Source organism: Lepus europaeus, chromosome 10 (genome assembly GCF_033115175.1).
Source record: "Lepus europaeus isolate LE1 chromosome 10, mLepTim1.pri, whole genome shotgun sequence".
Lineage (NCBI taxonomy): Eukaryota > Metazoa > Chordata > Mammalia > Lagomorpha > Leporidae > Lepus > Lepus europaeus.
The window spans coordinates 108,978,208-109,001,587 of NC_084836.1; the positions used below are offsets into that span (position 1 = coordinate 108,978,208).

The 23,380-nt window shown below is 49.0% G+C and overlaps 1 protein-coding gene across 1 annotated transcript in view; it reads right to left on the reverse strand.

The window, feature by feature from the left end:
- Positions 1-23,380, reverse strand: part of PTPRT (protein tyrosine phosphatase receptor type T) — a 787,789-nt gene that overhangs the window by 53,807 nt on the left and 710,602 nt on the right. The window contains exons 16-17 of the mRNA XM_062202558.1: positions 22,818-23,005; positions 3,699-3,786 (exon numbers count right to left, since the gene is read on the reverse strand). Coding sequence (XP_062058542.1) covers positions 3,699-3,786; positions 22,818-23,005 — 276 coding nt within the window. The remainder of the gene's footprint in view (positions 1-3,698; positions 3,787-22,817; positions 23,006-23,380) is intronic.

Below are 23,380 nucleotides of genomic sequence, written 5' to 3' on the forward strand. Positions count from 1 at the left end.
GGGTCAACAGCAGAGCCTGACGCTTCCGTGGACACTGCACCCTAGGGACCTCACTCATCCCACCCTTGTGCTGGCCCGGGTGCCCCTCTCACAGTGAGGTGGTGAGGTCGTCGGGTGTGGGTGGGGCGCCAAGTGTGCTCACATTGCAGTGATGGAGTTCTAGTCTGTATCACCATTTGTCCTAACTCCCCGGGCCCTGCCCCGTGGAAGCAGCTCTCAGAGACTCCGCTTCCTGTGTCCCATCTCCCTGCTTTCTTCAGTCACGCTCAGTGTCTTCTCCCTTACTAGCACGGTTTCACGTGTCATTCCATTCACCCTCTCCGTCCACTGTTCTAGAATGTTCTCTCTGTTGTTTGGGAAGCAGAGCGGGAGTGATCCCCCCACTCAGGTCTCACAGGGTCTTCCTCACATTCAGTGCCTATTTACCAGGCACCGAATGCCAGGTTTGGGGAAACAGAAGCACATGACGGCCTTGGTCACAGGGCATCTATTCTGGTGAGGAGTTGAGCCGTCACCAGATGGTCATCTGAAGGCCACAATGGTGACAAGGGAGAAGGAGAAACACACATTGTGCTCTCAGAGTGAGCAAAGGCACAGTTACAGAGAGAGGGAGAGACAGAGATAGAGTTAGAGATGATAGAGAGAGAGAGAGACAGAGAGAGAGAGATCTCCATCTATCAGTTCACTCCCCAAATGGGTGTTAACAACCAGGGCTGGGCCAGACCACAGCTAGGAGCCAAGTACTACATCTGGGACTCACATGTGGATGCACCTGCTGCTTCCCCAGGTGCACTAGCAGGGAGCTGGATTGGAAGTGGAGCACCCAGAACTCAAACCACCACTGATATGGAATGCTGGGGTCATAGCCATGGCTCAACCAGCTATGATGCCAGCCAGTCCCTGAGGAGTAGGATTTTGACCAAATTCAAAGGATCAGAAGAATTCTCCTATGAAAGTGATGACTGAGCTGAGATCTAAAGACTAAGTGAAGAAAGAGAGGGGGGAGGAGTGCTTTATTAGAGCAGAACATTCAAAGGTCCTGGGGCATGGACAGAGATGGAAAGCTTAAGCCTGGTTTAATTGAGGAGGCTGTGACGGAGCGGCATGATGTGGGAGGAGACTGGAAGAACAGCTGAGGGTCTTTCACTAAGGAGAGTACAAGAGTGAAGAGAAACCATTCCAAGGGTTTTTCGTAGTACACGACATCGTCCACCTCCCATTTGAGAGAGATCCTTCCAGTTTTTGTCAAGGATCAGATAGGCAGAAAGTTGGGGCCAAACATTGTGGGGAACCCAGGATGGAGGCTGGCAGGGTCCCTGTGAGAGCTGGTGGTGGCCTGGGCAAGAATGAGCCGTGGGAGGCTGGGCAGAGGGGCACAAGGGCACTTCAAGTCCTTTACGGAAAATGCCAGGAAAACCTTTGCCTGGTTCTAACTCCATGTTCCATGAACCTTTTGAAGGCCCGCATAGCTTGGCTTTGGCCCTCAGACCCCTAGGCCCTGACCTGGGAATGGGGTCCGTCCCGGACACCCTCGTCTGTCAAGGAGTCAGGAGCCCTTCGCTGTACTCTAAACGTTTTTTTCTTCCCTGTACTTTTTTTTCTTCTTTACTTGTGACATCCTTAGGAGGTTTTGTTATGTCCATTTTTGCTCGCCTAATGTTGTATCACCTGGAATTTCGTGGATGCTATCAGAACTCCCCAGCTCCTAGGGACGAAGGGTAAGTGACTAGGGATTATATAGCACAGGATACCGGGGACGGATCAGGGCATGGAGCCACCTGGGGCCCCTGGGGCCAGGGTGGGGGTTCCCCAGGAGAGGGACCACAGCTCTCAGTGCCCAGTGCCAGGCCTGCTCAGAGGAAGCCCACTTCCCCCAAGTCCTAATACACATTTGCTGACTATTTGAATATCTCCTCCCAGCGCTTGCAGAAAATTTTGCTGTTTCAAGAGACAAATTAGAAATGTTTTCTGATTAGCCCCACCATTCATAGCCCATTTCTAAATCAGCACAGGAAACAGCTAAGCTAAAACTTCTGCCTCTTTATTCCTTTACAATCTGCCTGTATCTTACTCTTTCTTTATCCAAGCTTTTTCTTGGGCAATGTCTAGACAGCTAAAATAAAGCAAAACATTGAACTGTGCTATAAACAATTATTTGCCATCCAGGATCCTTTTATTTCCCATCTGGCTGAGCCCGGTTAACCTAGGTCCAGACACCAAGCAATACTCCCCATACTGTTGGTGAGATATCTGCGGGTTCAGGTTGGCAACAATGAATCAGACAAGGGCCGTCATACTGTTGGTGAGGTATCCGCGGGTTCAGGTTGGCAACAATGAATCAGACAAGGGCCGTCGGAGAGCCCGCTTCTATTCAGGATCCGTGCTCAGCACCTTGCAGGAGATCATCCCGTCCCTTCTGGATTTATGGTTTTCAGAACTCTACGACAACATCTGGCAGTGACAATGCTTGGGTGTTCCCTGCACATGGTATTCAGTTTTGTGGCGGTCTCTCCTTTTCTCTCCTCCCAGAACTAAAACGCACACACCAGTTACACACAGGGACCATCACTACCTTTGTCCAGGCCTCATAATACTCTGCAGCAGTCTCCCGATGGGTCCCACTGCCTCCATCCACGCTCAGTTGAATTTTTCTGCCACCAACCCATCTTATTCTATGTCCCCACATAGGTGGAATGATGTATCCTGCTCAACAATGAGCCGGAGAAAGTAACCCTATGGCTAAGAGAATTGGTGCCAGGTATTACGCCAAGTGTTGCATGTATCTCTTTACAATCACCCTACCCCTACTATCTTCATCATTCCAGAGGTGAGGAATCTAAGCTCAGAGGAGACAGGAGACCCAGGGCCCCAGAGCTGGGATAGAGACCCAGGAAGTGTGACTCCAGAGGGCTCTACTGGCCATCACTGACTGTATCAAGCCACTCGCTGGGTGGCCTATAGCGTGAGGCTCATTCTCGGGCAAAAGGTAGTGTCCTAGCTCTGCAACAAACCAGCTTTCCTCTTGCAGACTCAGAACCTTCAGTGTTGCACTGATGTAGGCCCTGAGTGCAGGCCCTCACTTTTCAGCCTCTGCCCTACTAGCAATGGGGTTGGGGAGATTTTGCATTGCATAAATCCTGCCTTTTGCGTGATCAGAGTAGTCCTAGCTCCTTCAATCCGTGAACTGGCCATTTCCCAAACCGTCAGGCCCCTCTAAGCATCAGTTCTTACTTGGGACTCTGCCTTAGAAGAACACTTTCTCTCACCCATATGGGCTGGACCTTGCTCTCCACTCCCAAGTTGCTGCCATGAAAGTCTCTGAATTGGAGGAGCTTCTGGAAACACCGGGCTCATCCATCAGCCCGGCGGTGGGGTCTTCTCTATGGCCACTGTCTGGCTGGGCTTCTTCCTGGGCCTGAGCAATTGTTGCCCACCCTTCAGAGGTTCTCCCCAGGTAGATCCCCAAGGATCTACTCCGCCTGAACCCATCTCCACCTGCTCCCTCCCCGTGAGACCAGACATGCTCTGACAATAAGGCCAGGTGTGACAAGACAGTTACAATGAAACTCCCAGCTTGGCACATGAACCTAAAGCTGAAAACATCAATAATTGTTTGATAACAAATTGCAAATAGAGAACAGTGCCGTCCCCCCAGAGCCCCAAACCTTGCTGCTTGGGCCTTTGCAGAGGGCACCTACAGGATATGATGTTCCCGTATCGATTCTTATTGCGGTTTTCATCCTCCTTGGCTGTGTCCCACGAAGCTGTCTGCCCTTCTGGCAAGGCCTAAAAAGAAATGACAGGGAGGTTAGGGTTGCCTGACATAGGAGCTTTGTCCAGGTGTGGAGAACCAGCAAGGGAAATGGGTTAACCGCGACAGGTCACTCATCATAAAGGGCTGTGAGGCTTGGGCCTGGGGAAAACACAGCCTTGCTCTTCCACCAACTTGCTCACTCGTTGACTTGGATGTTATTGATGTCTTCTGCACGTCAGTTTGGAACTCGCAATCTCATCCAGTAAGGGAGTCATTAATTCATTCATTCATTCATTTGTTCATCCATTCATCCTTTACTTACTAAATCCCTCACATTTGTTGGCATTTTTCTATGGAACTAGAGGTGCAGAGAATTAGAGAATTCTTCCTTGAGCAGTCTGTTGACTAGGAGATGTAAGGACTATACGAGCAAATGTATCGCTTCTGATAGTGAAAAGTGATTGAGGAAAACAAAGAAGGACGTGGGGGTAGTGATGAGGAATGAGACTGATTCTAGAAGACACAGTGTGGGAGGCTCCCTCTGAGAAGGTAACATGTACATGAACTCAGTCCTGAAAGCAGTAGCCATGCCAACAAAAGTAGGAGGAGCTTTCCAGGCAGAGGGAACAGCAGGTGCACAGGTAGGCAGGGAGCAAATGCCTACAGGGAAGCAGGAAGAGAGCCACAGAAACATCTCAGTAGGACTGAAGAGTCTAAATTACATGAGGCTTTGTGGTTAAGGAATTCAGTGTTATTCAAGGTGTGATGGGAAATCAGTAGAGGACTTTGAGCATGGGAGTCCCCTAAGAAGATTTATGTTTCACAGAATGCACGCTGGCTCCTGTTTGAAACACAGACTTCAGCATGGCGGGGGAAGAATGAGGATTAGTTGGGAAGTTATAGCAGTAGTCAGGGAAGAGATGCTGGTATCTTGGCTCCTTGGACCAGCAGTGACAGCAGCGGACCTATAAGAAGTAACTGTTTTGGGGACATTCAACTGAATATTGTTGATTTGGGATGACCCATAAGTAAGCTCAGAGATAAAAGAGTTGAACTTTAGTAGTTTGTTTGGGAGGCAATGTCAAAGAACATGGGTAGTAAAAGGGGGGATGTGAGACCATCAGGGAATAAAGCCAATATAGGGTACACCAATGAACAGGTTACCATTATGTGCAACCAGAGCTTAATCCCAAGGTACATCTCATGCCTCAGAGCTGCGCCACCAGAGGATGGAGGCAGTTGGGGTACTTATATACCAACTTTCATCTATTAGCATTTGAGGATAACTCTTGGGAACTCCCTAGTGTTTCTGCCATGCCCTAGGCAGAGTGCACATATTCTGGGGATCACTGACTTGAAGAGCTGGGTGGAGAGGGATGCCATTTGGGAAGATGGAGAAGCCTGGGCAGAAACAGGATTGGGGAGGCATGGATTTAAGTGTTGTGTTTTAGGTATAAAAGGCGCTTAGAGGGGCCGGTGCTGTGGCACAGCGAATTAAAGCCCCAGCCTGCAGTGCCGGCATGCCATATGGGTGCTGCTTCGAGTCCCTGCTGCTCCACTTGAGATGTGCCTGGGAAAACATCTGAGGATAGCCCAATCTGGGGGGCCCCTGCACCCATGTGGGAGACCCAGAGGAAGCTCCCGGCTCCTGACTTCAGATCGGCTCAGCTCCAGCTGTTGCGGTCATCTGGGGAGTAAACCTGTGGATGGAAGACCTCTCTCTCTCTCTGTCTCTACCTCTCTGTAACTCTGCCTTTCAAATAAATAAAATATAAATCTAAAAAAAGTGCTTAGAACAATGCCTATCCACCAAGTACTGTGTGTTTTTTTAACAGGCTCAAAATAATACAAATAACAATATTAATAATGGCATCCAAGTTTGAGATGCCTATGGGATGTTAAATAAGAAGTTGGACATAAAGGCCCAGAGCTTAGCAGGGGGCAGGAGACAGGAGTCCTCAATCAATTTACGAGGATGGAAGCACAGATAAGACAGGAGCCAACAGACATGCGGGATGATTTCTAAGAGCTATGAGCTAAGTGATACAGAAACAGAAGCAAGGGTGCAGTCAGTTACTCCATTGGAGTGGAAGAGCTCCAGCAGAGCCCCAGGAGCACGAAGGCCAGGCAGTGTGCTGGTCACTGCCTCCACCGCACCTCTTGGAGAACTGGCTGAGTGTCCCGTCCATCGTCCTTGCCCTCCTTCTGGGATTGCATTTGCCCCCAGCTGCGGTCTGCACAGCTCATTGTCAGCAGCACAAGGGGGATGTGCTTCATTCCTCTCATCCACAGCCTTGGTTTTGCCATCTACTCCTCACTGGGTTCCCCCTAAGCAAGGAGGAGTCTGTAAGCAGACTGGTCGGAAGCTCAGGCACGCAGCAGGCCCTGTTCTGAAAAGGCGAGTGCCCAGGCACAGTGCCACCTTTCTTGCTTCCAGACTTTCAGGCGTTAAGTGAACCTGGGTGAGTTTCTGGAGCAGGGCTTTGCAGGCTGTTTCCCAGCCTCTGTCGCATCTCCTCGTACTCAGATTACTACTGGGGGGTGAGAGCAGTCAGAGACAAAAAGCAAACACATGGCCATGGCTGTGTTCCAATAAATCTTTATTTACACAAACAAGTGTTGGGCTGGAGTTAGCCTGCACTTCTAGGTTTCTGATCTTCACCCTGAAAGCATGACCATGGTCCCCAACCATGGAGTGATTGTGAAGGTAGAATGGGTACCCTTTCTGCTATTGACCCATTCCAGGTTTACTGGGGGGCACAGGTTAGGGGTCTTTGCTTGGGCTTCCTAATTTAAGCCACGTTCCCCAGCTTAGCTTCACCCAGGTTTTAGATGGGAATAATAAGGTGCCTTCCCTCTATGAATGGACCAGGATTTTTTTTTTTTCTTTGTGTGCATCTTTAGATGGCTATCTCAAAGGACAGATAAACCAGGAATTGAACTGCCACTAATTTCTGCCTTCAATCTGGGTGTGACAGGGACTATGAAAGTAGAATATGCTCACTTACAAATGTGGAGCTTAGCGCACATTTCTCCTCTTCCTCCCCTTCCTGTTCCTTTTTAAAAGACTGCCACCCTCCATGCATCTCTCCACCAGCTCAGGCCTCAGCTGGGCTGCAGATGCTCATTGCCTTCTGCACAAGGCTCTCAGAACTGAGATCCCAGCCCCGGCCACAAGCTTGCACTCTCGCCAGACAACTCCAGCCCACACAGGTTCACCTTCCAGATCATTCTGTGTGGCATGGAGGAACTTGCTAGTCTGTATTAGCACTGCACTTTCTTATGTTCAAGCTGAATTTTGGGGGGAGTTGTTCTACTGAAACCCTCTATGACAAAAGCCAACCCACTGCTCATTCAACTGTATCCCTTCAAAGTGCTGTGGAGCCAAAGTCAGAGCACTTGGTATGCTTTTATACTAAGTCTGGAAAAAAAAAAAAAAACATTGAATAACAGCTATGTGCCAGGGTACGGGTCACCATTTGCTTAAACTCTCTTTGGGGCTGCACAGGAACATCCCCTGGGCAGATTTAAAAGTTGAAGAAGTGCTAAGGCCCTACCCCACACCAGTGAAGTGGGACATCAGTGTCTGGAGCTCCTATGTGATGTCTGTGAACAGAACACCTACCTGGAGGAACACCCCCCTAAGTCTCCTCGCTGGTTTCTTTTCTTTTCTTTTCTTTTCTCTTTTTTTTTTGACAGGCAGAGTGGACAGTGAGAGAGAGAGAGAGACAGAGAGAAAGGTCTTCCTTTGCCGTTGGTTCACCCTCCAATGGCTGCCACGGCCGGCGCGCTGCAGCCGGCGCACCGCGATGATCCGAAGGCAGGAGCCAGGTGCTTCTCCTGGTCTCCCATGGGGTGCAGGGCCTAAGGACTTGGGCCATCCTCCACTGCACTCCCTGGTCACAGCAGAGAGCTGGCCTGGAAGAGGGGCAACCGGGACAGAATCTGGCATCCCAACCGGGACTAGAACCCGGAGTGCCAGCACCGCAAGGCGGAGGATTAGCCTGTTGAGCCACGGCACCGGCCCCGCTGGTTTCTCTTGCTCTGGGTTTGTTCCCACCAATCCATTCCCCACCATCACCAGAGAGATCTTTCTAAAATGTGAGTAAGTCCCAGGCGCTCCCCCTTGTCATGTCCCCAGGATCAATTCCACTCCTAAAATACCAAGTTTTCTATGGCTCACCCGACAAGGCCCTCCAGTGTCACTCCTCGCCCTTCCTTCGATCAGCCGACTATAAGGTAGTTCAGAGTTCTGAGACTTTATGCATGCTGTTCCCTCCACCTCACATTCTCCTCCCTAAGTCTGCCTAGCAAACTCCTCTGTGTCCTTCAAAACCCAGTTCACACATATTCTTTGTGAAACCTCTGTTCAGCCTTCCTCACCCCACTGCAGCCCTAGATAGAATCAGCCACTTCTTGGCCGGTGCCGTGGCTCACTAGGCTAATCCTCCGCCTGAGGTGCCGGTACCCCGGGGTTCTAGTTCCGGTTGGGGCGCCACATTCTATCCCGGTTGCCCCTCTTCCAGTCCAGCTCTCTGCTGTGGCCAGGGAAGGCAGTGGAGGATGGCCCAAGTGCTTGGGCCCTGTGCCCACATGGGAGACCAGGAGGAAGCACCTGGCTCCTGGCTTTGGATCAGCGCAGCGCGCCGGCCATAGCAGCCATTTGGGGGGTGAATAAACGGAAGGAAGACCTTTCTCTCTGTCTCTCGAACTCTGCCTGTCAAATAAAAAAAAAAAGTAACATTGCTTGGAATCAACCACTTCTATTATGTCACCATCTTGTAGTTTATGTCGATTTCCCAACCTAGCCACAGGTTCCTTCATGGAAAGGGCAGCATCTTATTTACGACTACATCTGCAGAGCCGGGGGTGGGCTCTGGATTTCCTGTGAGCTTGAATGATCCCTCTGCAAAGAAGATCAGTGGAGAACCAGTGACTGAGGTGGCTTCTGTGCCTTTGGAAGGCCAATTCTGGAATCTCACAGAAGTACATGACCTTGTGTGTCGTCTAGTTGTGTTCCTGTCCATCGTGGCCTTCCAGGCACCTGAGAAGTAGATCCATGCATCTCCCACTTGGGCGCCCTCGGTGACAGGCACTTCACAACCTCCCAAAGCTCCCTACCTCTCTGGGGAAGACTCACTGCACGTTTGCCTCTTTGCCATGCCTTGCTTTTCTTTTTCTTCCTGGGGACCCACAGAAGTGTGCACCCCCCTGGACTGTGATACCGTCGAGATCTGGCAAACGTTACAGTTCACAGAACTCAACATCAAGGCTACGGAGCCTCCCCGGCATGCAGCTCTTCCTTAACCAACACAGACCTAGCAAAACAGTGGTGATGAGGAGTGGCAATTCTCTGTGGGAAACCACCACAGACTCCGGTACAGTCCCAGGAGCCTCCTTCTCCCCCAAGTGGAGGCTGACAGAGAGGGAATGGATCTGGGGGGCAGTGCTGATGTTGTCAAAGGCAGAGAAGGCAAGGGCTAATACAGCCACAGGGAGGGAGTGGTAATGACCCCCTAATTGGCAAGCTTTGATCACACATCCATTTTCCTTTTTAGGGAGCTGCAATCTAACAGGGGATAATCTCTTCAAGGGAAAAATGTGAGGGGGTTAAAGTATGAAAGGGAGACTCATCTCCATCTTCAAAGCAAGCAAGCGAAGGGGCATTATTTTTACATTAGCGGCTAGTTACAGTAGATTGACCAGGGAATGGTGGCAGTCATTAGCAGCTAATCACATTCTTTTGAAACCAAGATTGCCATATCATTATATTCATCCATTATCAATCTCTGCTTTCCTTTTCTCATTCTCTTCTCCTTAGAGTGCTGAGCTCTGGTTTCGCATTCCTCTCTAAGAAAATGTTCCCTACTCTGCAACAGTGCTGCCTTCCATGGAAGGTGCCTTTTGTTTGTAAACCAAAGGCTGTATCTGGGGATTTCTTTGTTCCTGGAGAACTGAGCTTTGGTATTTGTAGACTCCTAAAAAAGTCAGTGTGGGAAGGGTTGAGAAAATTGTTTGTATAAATGAGCAAGGTGAGGTCCAGAGACAGGAAATGATTTGCCCAGACACAGACTTAGTCTTGCCTTCCTACCACACGGCCACTTGTGCTGCATCTTGGAGGTAACAGGAGTGGAAGAAACAGACTCATTCTCATTCATAGTTCTATTTGTGGGGAGGGATAGACCATAAATAAGCAAACCCATAGAAAATTGGGTATACTGGCCAGCGCCGTGGCTTAACAGGCTAATCCTCCGCCTTGCGGTGCCGGCACACCAGGTTCTAGTCCCGGTCAGGGCGCCGGATTCTATCCCGGTTGCCCCTCTTCCAGGCCAGCTCTCTGCTATGGCCTGGGAAGGCAGTGGAGTATGGCCCAAGTGCTTGGGCCCTGCACCTGCATGGGAGGCCAGGAGAAGCACCTGGCTCCTGCCTTCGGATCAGCGAGATGCGCAGGCAGCGGCGGCCATTGGAGGGTGATCCAATAGCAAAAAGGAAGACCTTTCTCTCTGTCTCTCTCTCTCTCACTATCCACTCTGCCTGTCAAAAAAAAAAAAAAAGAAAAGAAAAAAAGAAAGAAAATTGGGTATATTAAGGGCCACCAAGGGGATGGCTAAGTGGCTGGGGTAGTTGGTGATTAGAAGAAAAGGACAACTTAGGCTTGGGCATGACTCCTCCAAAAGGTGACGTCTGAGAGAGAGAATCAGCCCTACTGAGGAGCTGGCCTGGCACTCGATATGAGGCCCTGGCATCCCCTGTTGAACATCAACAATATCACAACTCACTCACACCCAACAAGGCTGTTCTATGATCATGGCAGAACGAGACAAAAAGGAAGTCAAACCTGAATACAGACAAAAATATAAAATGGCAAAGATACCCCTATTCCATCTAATATGAATGACTACTGCTTCTTTGTGTTAAAATCTTCCCTTCTGGCCGGCACTGTGGCTCAACAGGCTAATCCTCCGCCTTGCGGCGCCGGCACACCGGGTTCTAGTCCCGGTCGGGACACTGGATTCTGTCCCGGTTGCCCCTCTTCCAGGCCAGCTCTCTGCTATGGCTGGGAGTACAGTGGAGGATGGCCCAAGTGCTTGGGCCCTGCACCCGCATGGGAGACTAGGAGAAGCACCTGGCTCCTGGCTTCGGATCAGTGCGGTGCACCGGCTGCAGTGCGCAGGCCACAGCAGCCATTGGGGGGTGAACCAACGGCAAAAGGAAGACCTTTCTCTCTGTCTCTCTCTCTCATTGTCCACTCTGCCTGTCAAAAATAAAAAAAATTAAAAAAAATTAAAAAAAGAAATTAAAAAATCTTCCCTTCTGAAGTTAAGATTAAGATATCTAATCACAGCACTTCCTAGTAGAGTCCTATTTGTAACAGAGCCTTGCTTCCTTAAACTGTTTCCCAAATCACCTAACACGGCCCATTTTCTGAGTCCTGTCTAACTTCCTCTTCCTGAGATGTCTCACAGTCCCCCAAGCGTATGCACTCAGCTTGCTGCAACAAGCAATAAACCCAACTGGTTTAACACTGGGGCTGTTTGACACAACTGAGCTGAAAAGCTGACGCAGAGCAGGTGCCAGCCACCATAAGTGCTGAGGGAAGAAGGGTACAGTGTCTGGATGGAATGAGTACACTGCGTTCTAGAACTCAAAGGAAGGCTCTCCAGAGCAGACAGAATAAAAAGGTGAGAATGACACCTGATGAGGATTGGGGGGCTGTAGGGACATTCAATCAAGGTCAAGAGCATGAATCTTATTCTAAGTCAATGAGGAATTCTGGACATTTCTAAAGAGGTGGGGGCTGAGACAATGCCAGCGTAAGTTGATGAGAACACTTGCACCGAACCCCCTTTATTCTTGTTGATACACTTAAAAGATTTTATCCTAACATTATCATCTGGTGCCTGCCCCAGGCCAGCTTTCCCTGTGGTTAAAACCCACCCTCCCAGCCAGGAAGCTGGAGCCCACTGAAACCACTGGAAGGCTCAGATCACATGACCACAAGCCACAGGTTGCTTGTTCCCTGCTGATTCACTCCATAGGACTGCAGCTACCGTGGCTTCCCTACTTAGTACTCTATTCCCTTTTAGAACTGAAAATTATGTCTGAGGCCTACTGAGCTGGTGCCTTTTTCCACCTGTTGGTTTGACCCTATTTAGCTAAGAGGGCCAATTCTCAAGCTTTTCATGCGTCTTTGGACACTCTTCTTTGGAGCTGTGCTTTTTAAAGTAATGCCCCAAATAGTGCAACATCAGAACACGATACTCCCAAGAGCATCTCACCTCCAAGCCAAGGTCGAGGGAATGGCCATCACGTCATTTAGCTGTTCACCCCGCTATCCTCAGCAGATTTTGTCAGCTCTGATACCCCCATTCACTCTCTCTGACTTGACTGTATCCCTGGAGATAATTGGATATGATATGCCTCGGGGTGCAGCAAAACCAGACCCAGGGATTGCTGATCAGGCAGTTCCTGGCAGACGCTTCAGGGCAGAGCTGCAGCCCGGGCTCCTCCACAGTCAGTCCAGCCCGTCAGGATTTTCCCATGACCCTGCCTATCACCGATGTGGGGAAGATTCGGGAAAGTCTTCACTGAGGAGATGTCATCTCACGTGGACCTTTCACCATTTACCTTGTAAAGGAACACGCCTTGCACATGAAGTCAACGGGAAATTTTGGACATTTCTTAAGAGGTGGGGGCTGAGACAGTGCCAGCGTCAGGGTGCGTGGCTGAGAACACCTCTCCCCGGAAACCCCCTTTATAATTCAGGGAACAGCAGGGCTTTGCAAAAGGCAGACAGACCAGTGTTTGAATATTTTTACTGCAAATCTTTTTACTACTCAACGTGTCAACTTTCCTGAGAATGAAGTCAATAACATACACTTCAGGTTAGGGGAGGGCATTTCATGACACAGGAGCAGCAGCGTGGCTGTTTGTAGCTCATGGAAATCTTAGGTATCTTGGTCATGTTGGTCTTTATGTAACTCTACACATTTGTTAAAACTTACAGAAATTACATCCCCTCAATATGAATTTACAGTATGCATTTTTTTTTTTTTGACAGGCAGAATGGATAGTGAGAGAGAGAGACAGAGAGGAAGGTCTTCCTTTTTGCCATTGGTTCACCCTCCAATGGCCGCCGTGGCTGGCTCATCGCGCTGATCCGAAGCCAGGAGCCAGGTGCTTCTCCTGGTCTCCCATGGGGTGCAGGGCCCAAGCACTTAGGCCATCCTCCACTGCCTTCCCGGGCCATAGCAGAGAGGTGGCCTGGAAGAGGGGCAACCGGGATAGAATCCAGTGCCCCAACCGGGACTAGAAACCGGTGTGCCGGCGCCGCAAGGCGGAGGATTAGCCTGTTAAGCCACGGCGCTGGCCTACAGTATGCAATTTTTACAGTGTACAGACACTGTACAGAGTTGGTGACTATAAGTGATTACCTGCCATAATGCCTGTATCACCAGCCCAGTACCTGGCACCAGGCATTCAGCAACTCCTTCTAGTTTATCCCAAGCAAACAGTGCTGAGCCTTCTTGGTCTTCTCCTGGAATTCACGCCCTGGCTCCATTTTATCAGAAGTATCTGGGAGTCTTTTTTTTTTTTTTTTTTTTTTTTTGTCAGAAGGGAAAGGATGGAGATTTTCTGCAACATACATCCTAGTTTGTCTTGGACCAAAGGGTATAGGACTTTGAGTTTTAAAATTGAGTCCATTCTGGGAAAAATGGACAAATGGGTGACTGTAGGTACAGGTAGGACATGGTGTTCAGAGAACGGGCATGATTGTCATGATCTGTTGGAAGCCTCAGGGCTGCTCTTCATTGCAGTCTATGGGTTCATTTAATCCCCACATGTACCAAAGTCTGTGGCCCACCGGTCAACGGCAAGGGCCGCCAAGGATTGCCATACAGGTTGAGCACAACACAGGAACAGCACGTTTAAGGTAGCACCCTGCCTACGGCAGACACGACAGACTTCTACATGAACCGTGACTATTTTCTGGACAATGACTGTCGATGACCTTGAGGCAGGTGCCCCTTTTGCTATTTCACTCTAAGATATTGTATGAGTTAGCTGTGGCCTTGGCAGAGGCCAAGCTTTCAACAAATGCCACCTTCCCTTCTGTGTTGAAAAGCACACGCCTTAGGGATTACAAATGTGGACACAGAAGGCAGGAAGGGATGACTAATGACGTCTACTCAGAGTGGCATCAGGAGAGCAAATATTATTGCACACCATGTCACTAAATAGACGGTAATTTATGAGCTCTGCTGGGGAAACTAAGCAGAGAATCAGATTGCAGCAAGATGGGGTATTTGTCTGTGACAGGAGCTTTGATCAAGGCAAAGTAGTTGAATGCACGCTGGTGTGTAGAGTCACAAAGCACCCTTTAAAAGGCTCAATGGAAAGCTACAAAGTCTCTTTCAAATGACAATTCTGGGCCAATGGTTCTCAAACTTCGCTAGTATCCAGATACCCTCGGGGATTTGGTAACATGCCGGAGCCCAGGTCCTTGGCTGCAACTCTGAGCCTGTGCCCCAGTGCCATTTACTGACTCTCGGGTGCTTCTGACACAGGTCTCAGTCTGAGCCATGGTTTCAGGCAGCAAAGTAGACAGAAATAAGAGATTTACAGGGAAGATTCAATGTCAAATGGGAAGGCAGATGCTTGGTATGCTGTGGAGACTGCCCACAGACGTGCTGGTCTTTCCAAATTGGTTTATTTTTTCAAGAAATGCTGCCTTTATTTTCTTGGGGGGGAATAACTATACTTAAATACCTAAAATTCTTCACCAGCACTTTATAATTCAATTAAGGTAGTGGTCGACATTTATATACTACTTTCCAGATGCTTCAGGGAAGAGATGAGTCAGATCCGTCCTGACCGGCAACAAGGCCACAGCTTAACAGGAAGCTCATGTGCGAGGTCCGTCTCTCCCCCAGATCCAAGCTGATGATCTTGGGGATCCCTGCACCCTACTCCAGGCTGTAGACTCCCAGGCCTTCCAGTTGCCTACACACTGTCCCCATCATCAAATATGCACGTCTGGGTGGCCGGTTCTAGGTCCCTAAACTTGATGGCAGGCAGCTAGCATCACAAGGTAGATTGCCAGAGGCTGTGATTACAGCCCTGTGAATTCTGTTCTGGGGAACAGTGCAAGGGGTGTTGAGTCCTATTTATCTCCCCATCTCCTTTCATTTTATTTCCCTTTTCATAGGCAGTCTTCTTTATTTTCCCCCTAGAAGCCGGCTGTAACGCTGCAATTCTTTTATGTTTTCAATCTTTGCATATATAGCTCTTGTGGTTACACTTAACTGTCAGTGTTTTTTTTTTTTTGTTTTGTTTTGTTTTGTTTTTTTGTTCAACTCAAGGTCTCATCCTTTGGGAGGCTTCAGATTGATCTAGGTAACAAGAAGTGACAAAAAGCAACAATAGACAATAACAACAACAATGCATCTTTGCCCTGAACCTTCCTTACTCAAGGTCTCCTGAGCATTTTACATAGTGTCCTGTTACAGCATCATATAGCAAGAGCGTGGACTCCCTTTAAATAAGGCCTCCATTGTCTTCACTTAGCTTCCTATCTCCAGTGCCTAACACAGGGTAAGGTCCGCAGTAGCTACTCAATCAGTGTTTCTGGGCAGATGAATGCCTACAAGGTAGAAGCACACATTACCAGGCTCCGGAGTCTCTGCTAACTATGTAATCTAACATTTCACAGAAGCTGAAACTGGGACCATGAGAGAGGAAGGCCTTGCCAAAAACACCCAGCATCTCAAGAGCGGATTCAGAACTGACAGCCAGTTTCTCTTTAGTCTCACCTGGAAACTGTGGAAGTGGTTGGGAACATTCTCATTAAGCACACACACACAAATACTATTTGCCCTGTTACAAACAGGATGATAAGTGGAAGCAGAAAACTAGACTACAAGGAAAGGAGGGAGTTAACGGGTATCTTCCACTGGAGTTCTTGCCTGCTGGAAATGTTGTAACCTGAAACCATCTGGGTTGCTGATACCTTTAGGGTGCTCCCTAGAAATGGCCCATTTTCTTCCTTTCCTAATCTTGGGGTGGAGTGGGATGGGGTAAAACAGCAGGAAGAGCCCAGCCCTTTCTTTTGGTCATTATGAGTTCACAGGTGCAGAACAATCATGGTTTTCCCATCCACTCCGTGACTTGCGCATCTGCCTCTACTTCTTCAGGTTGTTTCCCAGAACCATTGTGATCTGCAAATGAAGGAGCTGAACCAGAAATCCCTGGGGGTCACCTGCCGTGGTGTGCTCTATGACTGTGTCACCAAGCCGGGAGAGAAACACAGTGGCAGCCCTGCCCAGGTGGCTCTGGGCAGAGAGGGAGGCACAGGGCTGCCCTGAAGCTTCCACCTCTGTGCTTATGCCCCCCGGGGGGCTGCCTGCCCACTGCCGTACACTGATGACTAATGACTAATAGCAAGATGGCAACAGTAATCTGTGCCCTGGAAAGCCACGGATAAGGCGTGTCTGCCCAGCCCTGGAAAATGAACAAATGTTTGCTCCTCATTAGGCAGCATCCTATTCCTCCCAGCTGTTCCTTGTTGATTTAAACAGTCTTAATGGAGCTGTAATAACCAGATACCTTCTGGATGCCCTGCTGGGTTCTTCCCATTCTTATGACAGCCTGTCTGGTTGGGACTGGGATGAACATGCTTCCTTCTCTCTATCACAAAGTCACCTGTTCCTGGTCTCCCTCATCTTCCCCAGACTTGCTACTCTTCTAACCTGGATGGCTAAAGGTACAGGGCACACAGATAACCCTGTCCTTTAGCCAACATCCATTAGCATTTGCATCCATGTTTAGGGTTTCTGTTTTGTATGTGGGAAAGGCAGGGGAATTTGGGCGGGAGGAACTAGGATGAGGAGGAGGGGGGAGGCTGGGGTCCAGGATCACGGCAGGTCCCTCAACTTGGACGTGGCTATGTTCTCTCAGTAGGGGTGCAGCTGAGAGTCAGCGAGTAGAGCTGGTGAGGCAATGAGACCGCAGGCAGTGCCACGTGTTTCCTTAGTTCACTGCCTCGCCACTGCAAGAGGATGTTCAATTACTTGGAAGCTTAGGAAATATTAGCCCTGTATTTCCCCCAACATCCATGCCCACAATTCTTATTTGATCGGTCTGAAATGTGGCCTGGGTGTCGGAATTTTTAAAACCTCCCCAGGTATTTCTAACATGCAGCCAAGGCTGAAAACCTCTGACGGACAGCCAGGTCTACGTGGCAGGGAACGTTTTTCTTGTGGGTCTCCTTGAGTTCTTAGGAGCCCCAGGCCCACAGCCAGTCAGAATAGCTAGAGCCTGAGCATAACCACAGGGGTGGTACCGCAGGAGTGGAGCCCTGGGGGTTCCCCATGGGAAGGAGGCACAGCTGGCTGGCCCGTGGGTTCCTGCTCAGTCTCCCAGAATATCAGCCACAGAGGGTTCTCTGAATCATTTTGACCCACACTCTTGCCTTGGCTTCGTAGATCGTGGGAGTGGGGGTGGGGTAGGGGTGGGGGCATTGACCTGTCTACTGTCTCCCAGATCCTTCTTGAAAGTGACAGGACTCGAATCCAAGCATTCTGACTTTCAAGTCAGGACTATTCATGTATCACTTCAAATAATGGAACTTAAAATATGAACTAGGAGACTCAAGCCTTCATGTCAAAGAGAAGAAGCGGATTTTATGGCTTTACATTCAGAGAGTGTGTGGGCTTGCCTGGGCTCTGAGCCCAATCTCCTGTTTCCGGCAGTCCCCTCTTTTCCTTGAATTGCTGTGCTGGCCGCCTACCTGCCTTTGCCTCTGGTGTCTGGGCTGCAATCACCATGAGATTTAAAATGCAAATCTTCTTAAAACCAACCAATCAATCAACCAGCTTGCTCCCTTCTATGGCTCTCATGGCCCCCGAAATAAAATCCAACCTCCTTAGCCCAACAAACACACGCTCTGGTGACCCTTGCCCTGTTGACAACGTCAGCCCTGCCTCCCTCCATGCCCTCTCCCCTCTCTGTGCACCAACTGTCCCGGCTCCTGAGTCAGCCTGCTCCATACACTTGCATGCCCTGCCTTGTTCTGGTTCCTCTGCGTGGAACACTCTGCCCTCCTTTCACTGGCTTATTCCTGTTTCTCAAGCTTTGATTTAGGCTTTAGGTCTCCCAGAGACTCACTGCCCATCTACCTGTGTGCTAGGCTAACACATCCCACCCTATGGGTCCCTATTGCTCTGCTTGTACCTCTATTGCTGCCCTTTGTCAAGAAGCTAAAAACGATCGATTTATAGACCTGTCTCTAAGAAAGGACTCTAAGTCCCCCAGAAGGCAAGGGCTTTATTTACTCCTCAGTTCCTAGAACCGAGCCCAAGAACTGTCCTAGGAAAGCGCTTACTTGTCTCAAAGAAAAGGCCAGTCCTTGATCCTTGTCTCTACGCTCGCACGGCAACCTAATCCAGTCTTGTGACTTTAATATCATCCATAGGCCAATAATTCCCAAAGCTTTCTCTCTCCAGCCCAGGCTTCTAGCCTGGATTTAAAACTCATGTAGATGCTTCCCACCTGCCACCCTCACAAAGATGCCCAATACACATTACAAACTCAGGTCAAACGGAACCTTTAGTTGTTCTCCTGTGCTCTACCTGCAGCGTCTTGGTCTCTGGCAATTCCATCCCTCTAGTGGCAACTGCCTTAGAGTCATTCTTAATAATTCCTCTCTTTCTCTGACATGCTACATATTAGGAAATCCTGTTGGCGCCATCTTTAAAATATATTCAGATGCGGGTGGCTGTGGCTGTGGTTAAGGCTCCAATTCGGATACCTGCACTCCATAGCGAAGTGCTGAGTTCGAGTTTTGGCTCTGCTTTCGCACTTTAATTTCCTACTAATGTGCACCCTGGGAGGCAGCAGCGATGGCTCAAGTAGTTTAGTCCCTCCTGCCCTTGTAGGAGAATTGGGTTGAGTTCTTGGCTTCTGGCTGGTCTAGTCCTGGCTTTTGTAGGTATTTGAGAAGAGAACCTGTGGATGATAGCTCTGTTTGTCTCTTTCTCCCAGTCTGTCTCCCTCTCTGCCTTTCAAATATACAGGTACATATTTATACATATTCAAATGTGTGTATCTGTGTGTGTGTATATATTCAGAATCCAACCACTTCTTGCAATATCCTCTGCTATACTTAGCCTTTGGCACTAGCCTCTATCCCGGGTTACTGCAATGCCTCCTAACTGGTCTCCCTGCTTTCACCCTTGCCTCCTTATTTCCACACAGAGTTTAGCATGAGTCTTTCAAAATAAAGTCAGATAATTATCACTTATCTTCTCACAATATTTCAGTAGCTTTCCACTTCATTCAGAGTGAAAACCCACGTTCTTATAATGACTTGCGATGTACTACACGGGCAGGTCCCTCTCTAGTTCTCTAGTCTGATCTTCTGTTATCTTTACCCCTTGCTTGTTCTTCTGCAACCCACGCCTCCTTGCTCCTGCTTCTCCATGCCAGTTTCATCACTACCTGCACCGGGAATGCTCTTGCTCCAGACATCTTCTACCGGGTCCAGATCCATATCTCACTTTCTAATGAAGCAATACCCTTCTACGCCACTTAATACTAGAACCTCCTTTACTTCATGTCCTGGGCATACACCATCTCCCTTCGTTGATCTACTCCTTCTTTTCCAATGCTATTTAAGTACTGTATTATCTGAAGATTTTCCCATACCTCCTATTCTTCATGCTCTTCTAGAATCTGGTAACTGTTGCTCCTCAAGAGATGGTGTCTAATTCCTCCCCCCTTAAATGTGGAAATTGCTTATAACCAATAGAATGAGGCTGTAACGATATAGTGTGACATTCACATCTAGGTCCCAAACACGACACACTTTTCACCTGGTTAGCTGGGAAGCACATTTTTGGAGCTCTGAGCCACCATATAAATGTCCAACTATGGTTGGCTCATGGTTAGGATGATTCTAGCTATAACAGGAACCTTGATGACCACAGCGACATCCAGTAAGCTTAGGAAAGTGCACTCGCACATTGTGGAAAGACTTTCAGTAAGTAATGTTTTCCAATTAACCCTCCGATAATCAAAAAATACTGTTAACTAGAAGCTAAGCATTCCAGCCAGCTAATTAACATAATTTGAACAAATTAAAGACAAGCCTAGCCTCATTAGAGATATTTCTGGTTGAGGTTCAAATGGTGGAATATGCATATTGTTTGCTGTCTCATTATAAACGTTATAAAAGCAGCTTATTCCCACACTAGAAGGTTAGGAAAATGCAAAAAGGTACAAAGAAGACACTTTACAAAGCAGCCCACCAAACGGGGATGGCTGATTTTAAAAGAAATGTCATTCTGAAAGGAAACGCACCGAAACAGTCAACTACATTTGTATTTCTCTCTTCAAAGTTTATGTGGCACATTGTGAGGACACGTCTTTCTCAGACTTTGGTCACTTATCTCTTTTACCAATAAGTCACACAGCTCCCTTAATGCTATTTGAAACTTTAAATCAAGTCACTATGACTAATAAACCATCACGGCATTGACTATGTCTCTACAAATCACACACTTTCTCCTGACGTTTGCTCAACCAACAGATCTGTAGACATGTGCATAAACACACACATGTGTACCCCACTCTCCCCTCAGAGGCTGGGGCCATTCGACTGCTTAAGAAATAAGATTCAGGGATGGGAAGTTAATGAGCTCATTTCCTCTGATTCTCATTTCAATATTCTTGCCCAGATTTGTAGACAAGGCATATGAAAAATGCTATTTTCCTTAAACCATATTTGAAATTAACTGCTGGCTCTCCCAAGCTGGTAATTACTCACACCCATTGACATAAACGTTTTGGTTCTCATAAATATGTCAAACATGCCCCTTGCCACCATGTTTTATATGCTCATAAAGTTTTAGGACCAGACAGGCCCTTGGAAATCACCTTATCCAAATTCATCCTTCAGTTAATAAAGATTTTGGAAACTCAGAGAGCTAAGATCACTTTACTTACTGTACTGAAATCCACATTTCAGCTGTGTGAACCCTCCGTTTAGCACCATTTCATGACCTCACACAACTTCTGAAATATTCTGTAAGCTCCTTCCTGGAATATAATCTGAGAGACACACTCAGTTCGCAGGATCAAGGGTTCCAAACTTATGGAGGGTGAGCTAGTGAGTCGATACTGCACCCAATGAAACTGAACCAAACATATCTGGGGCACACGCTGCATGTGATCGAGCGGGAAAAGAAGATCTAAGAGAAAACTCACGCATATAACTCAGAGCATGGCACACAGAAGATGCTCCAGGGACATTTGGGGAAGGAAGGAGGAGAGGGAGTGAGGCAGGGAAAGTAGGGGAGACACAGCTTGTTTTTAACACTGGCTACAGCTGGGTTGTACTTGTACTAGGAGAGTTGCAAAGTTTCTCTTGGGAGCTGCTGCTGGTTCTGGAAAACAGCTTAATGGATTTTTCCTTCTATTTTGCTTTACTTTTGTTTGTAAAAGGTGTAGTCTAATGGGCAAGGTTTGAAACAAAAGGAGGGCAGACAGCTCAATTGTTCTGCATAACAAAGGAAGGGGGGGGGCATGAGAGTCTGCTCCTGAGCTCTGTGGGGAGGGGGAAGCCTTGAAGACACCCAAGAGAACACTGGGAAGGGAGTGGGTAGAGATGTGTCAGGACACCAGAACCACAGAAGGCACTATGGGCACCTGCGTGGTCGCAGAACTGTAAGAACAGCGCTCAGTTACGGTGCTCCCTGTACTTTGCTCAGCCCTCCATTATTCCTTGAATACCAGCAACAGCCACTACCCACACACCCATTGTGCAAGAGATGCTTTGGGGAGGAAGGAAAAGGCACTGACTTCAGGGGTGGGGAGAGGCTGCAGGGAGAGGGCACCGCTGTTACCAGAGATGAGGTACGGGGTCGCTGATGTGGCGTAGCGGGTAAAGCCGCCACCTGCAGTGCTGGCAGCCCATATGGGCACCAGTTCGAGTCTGGGCTGCTCTGCTTCTAATCCAGCTCTCTGCTATGCCCTGGGAAAGCAGTAGAAGATGGCCCAAGTCCTTGGGCCCCTGCACCCATGTGGGAGACCTGAAAGAATCTCCTGGCTTCTGGCTTTGGGTTGGCACAGCTCTGGCCATTGAGGCCAACTGGAGAGTGAAGCAGTGAATGGAAAACCTCTCTCTCTGCCTCTCTTCTCTCTGTGTATCTCTTGACTTTCAAAAATAAATAAATATTTTCTTAAAAACTAGATGAGGTATCATCTTGGGGGGGAGGTGAGACCACCACAGAAGCACAAGTATAGGACACGAGGTGAGCTGGGCGAGCAGGCAGGCCAGGAATCAAGGGTGGGATGGGGGTGCTGCCTTTCCTGTAGCTCAGGGCATAGGAGCTTGAGTGCCTGTGTTTTCAAAGGGAAGGAAGATGTGGCTCCAAAGCACAGAACTTGTGGAGATAACTAAATAATGACATGGACGGGCAGGCACCTCGGCTCACTTGGATAATCCTCCGCCTCCAGCACCCTGGGGTTCTAGTCTTGGTTGCTCCTCTTCCAGTCCAGCTCTCTGCTGTGGCCCAGGAAGGCAGTGGAGTATGGCCCACGTGCTTGGGCCCTGCACCCACATGGGAGACCAGGAGGAAGCACCTGGCTCCTGGCTTCAGATCAGCGCAGCTCACTGGCCGTGGCGGCCATTTGGGGGGTGAACCAACAGAAGGAAGACCTTTCTCTCTGTCTCTCTCTCTCTAACTCTGCCTGTCAAAAAAAAAAAAAAAAAAAAATGACATGGGCAGGGAGGGACAGAGAGACAGGGACAGGGAGGGGAAGACAAGGAAGGAGTTGCTAGAATCTTTTAGGTTGGTGCTCCTCAGATTGAACGTGGGGTTCCAGTTAAAATGCGGCTTCTGATTCGGTAGGTCTGGGCGGGGCCCAAGACACTGCAGTTCCAGCAGGTCCCCAGGTGATGCTGATGTGGCTGAGCAGGGGGCCACTCTTTTCATAGCAAGACTTTAGTAGCCTAGGAAACCCCAGAACCAGTGGGGAGTTTTTGCACAGGCTGGTCTCTCACCTCGTATTCTTCTTTGAACCCGTAGCCCTGGCCTCTCTTCATCTGCGTGATGTGCTGCAGCAGGTCGGCCACCCGGATGGCGGGCTGGAACTGGTCCCGGGGGTAGCTCATCTCCACGGGGTCGCAGGTGCGGTAAGGGTGAGTCTGGATCGTGAGGGTGGGCTGGGAGAGCTCCCCGCGGCTGCCATCTGCTTCAAAGAGAAGGGGGCAGAACAGACATCATCTATGGGAGCTTGGTCCTTTGTCCTCCCTGCCTCTCCCAGGGCGGCCTGAGAAGGGTCCAGGGGACGAACTTCAGGCTCAACTGATCAGGACACTGCACAAAGACTCCCAAGACACACTGCTTCCCTGGTAGACCTAACCATTAAAACAACAAACAAACCAAGTACCCTGGTTCCTTTCCATTGCAAGGCTGTGTGTTGGTGAAGACCGGGTTCCAGGCTGGTTCTCATGCCCTGCCTGTCTCAGACCTTCTTGCAGTTCCCCCAGGCTTGCCAGAACAGCCCTGGCCAATCCCAGACCCAGCGAGGCGCCAGACAAGAGCGATATCCACAGCACTCTCT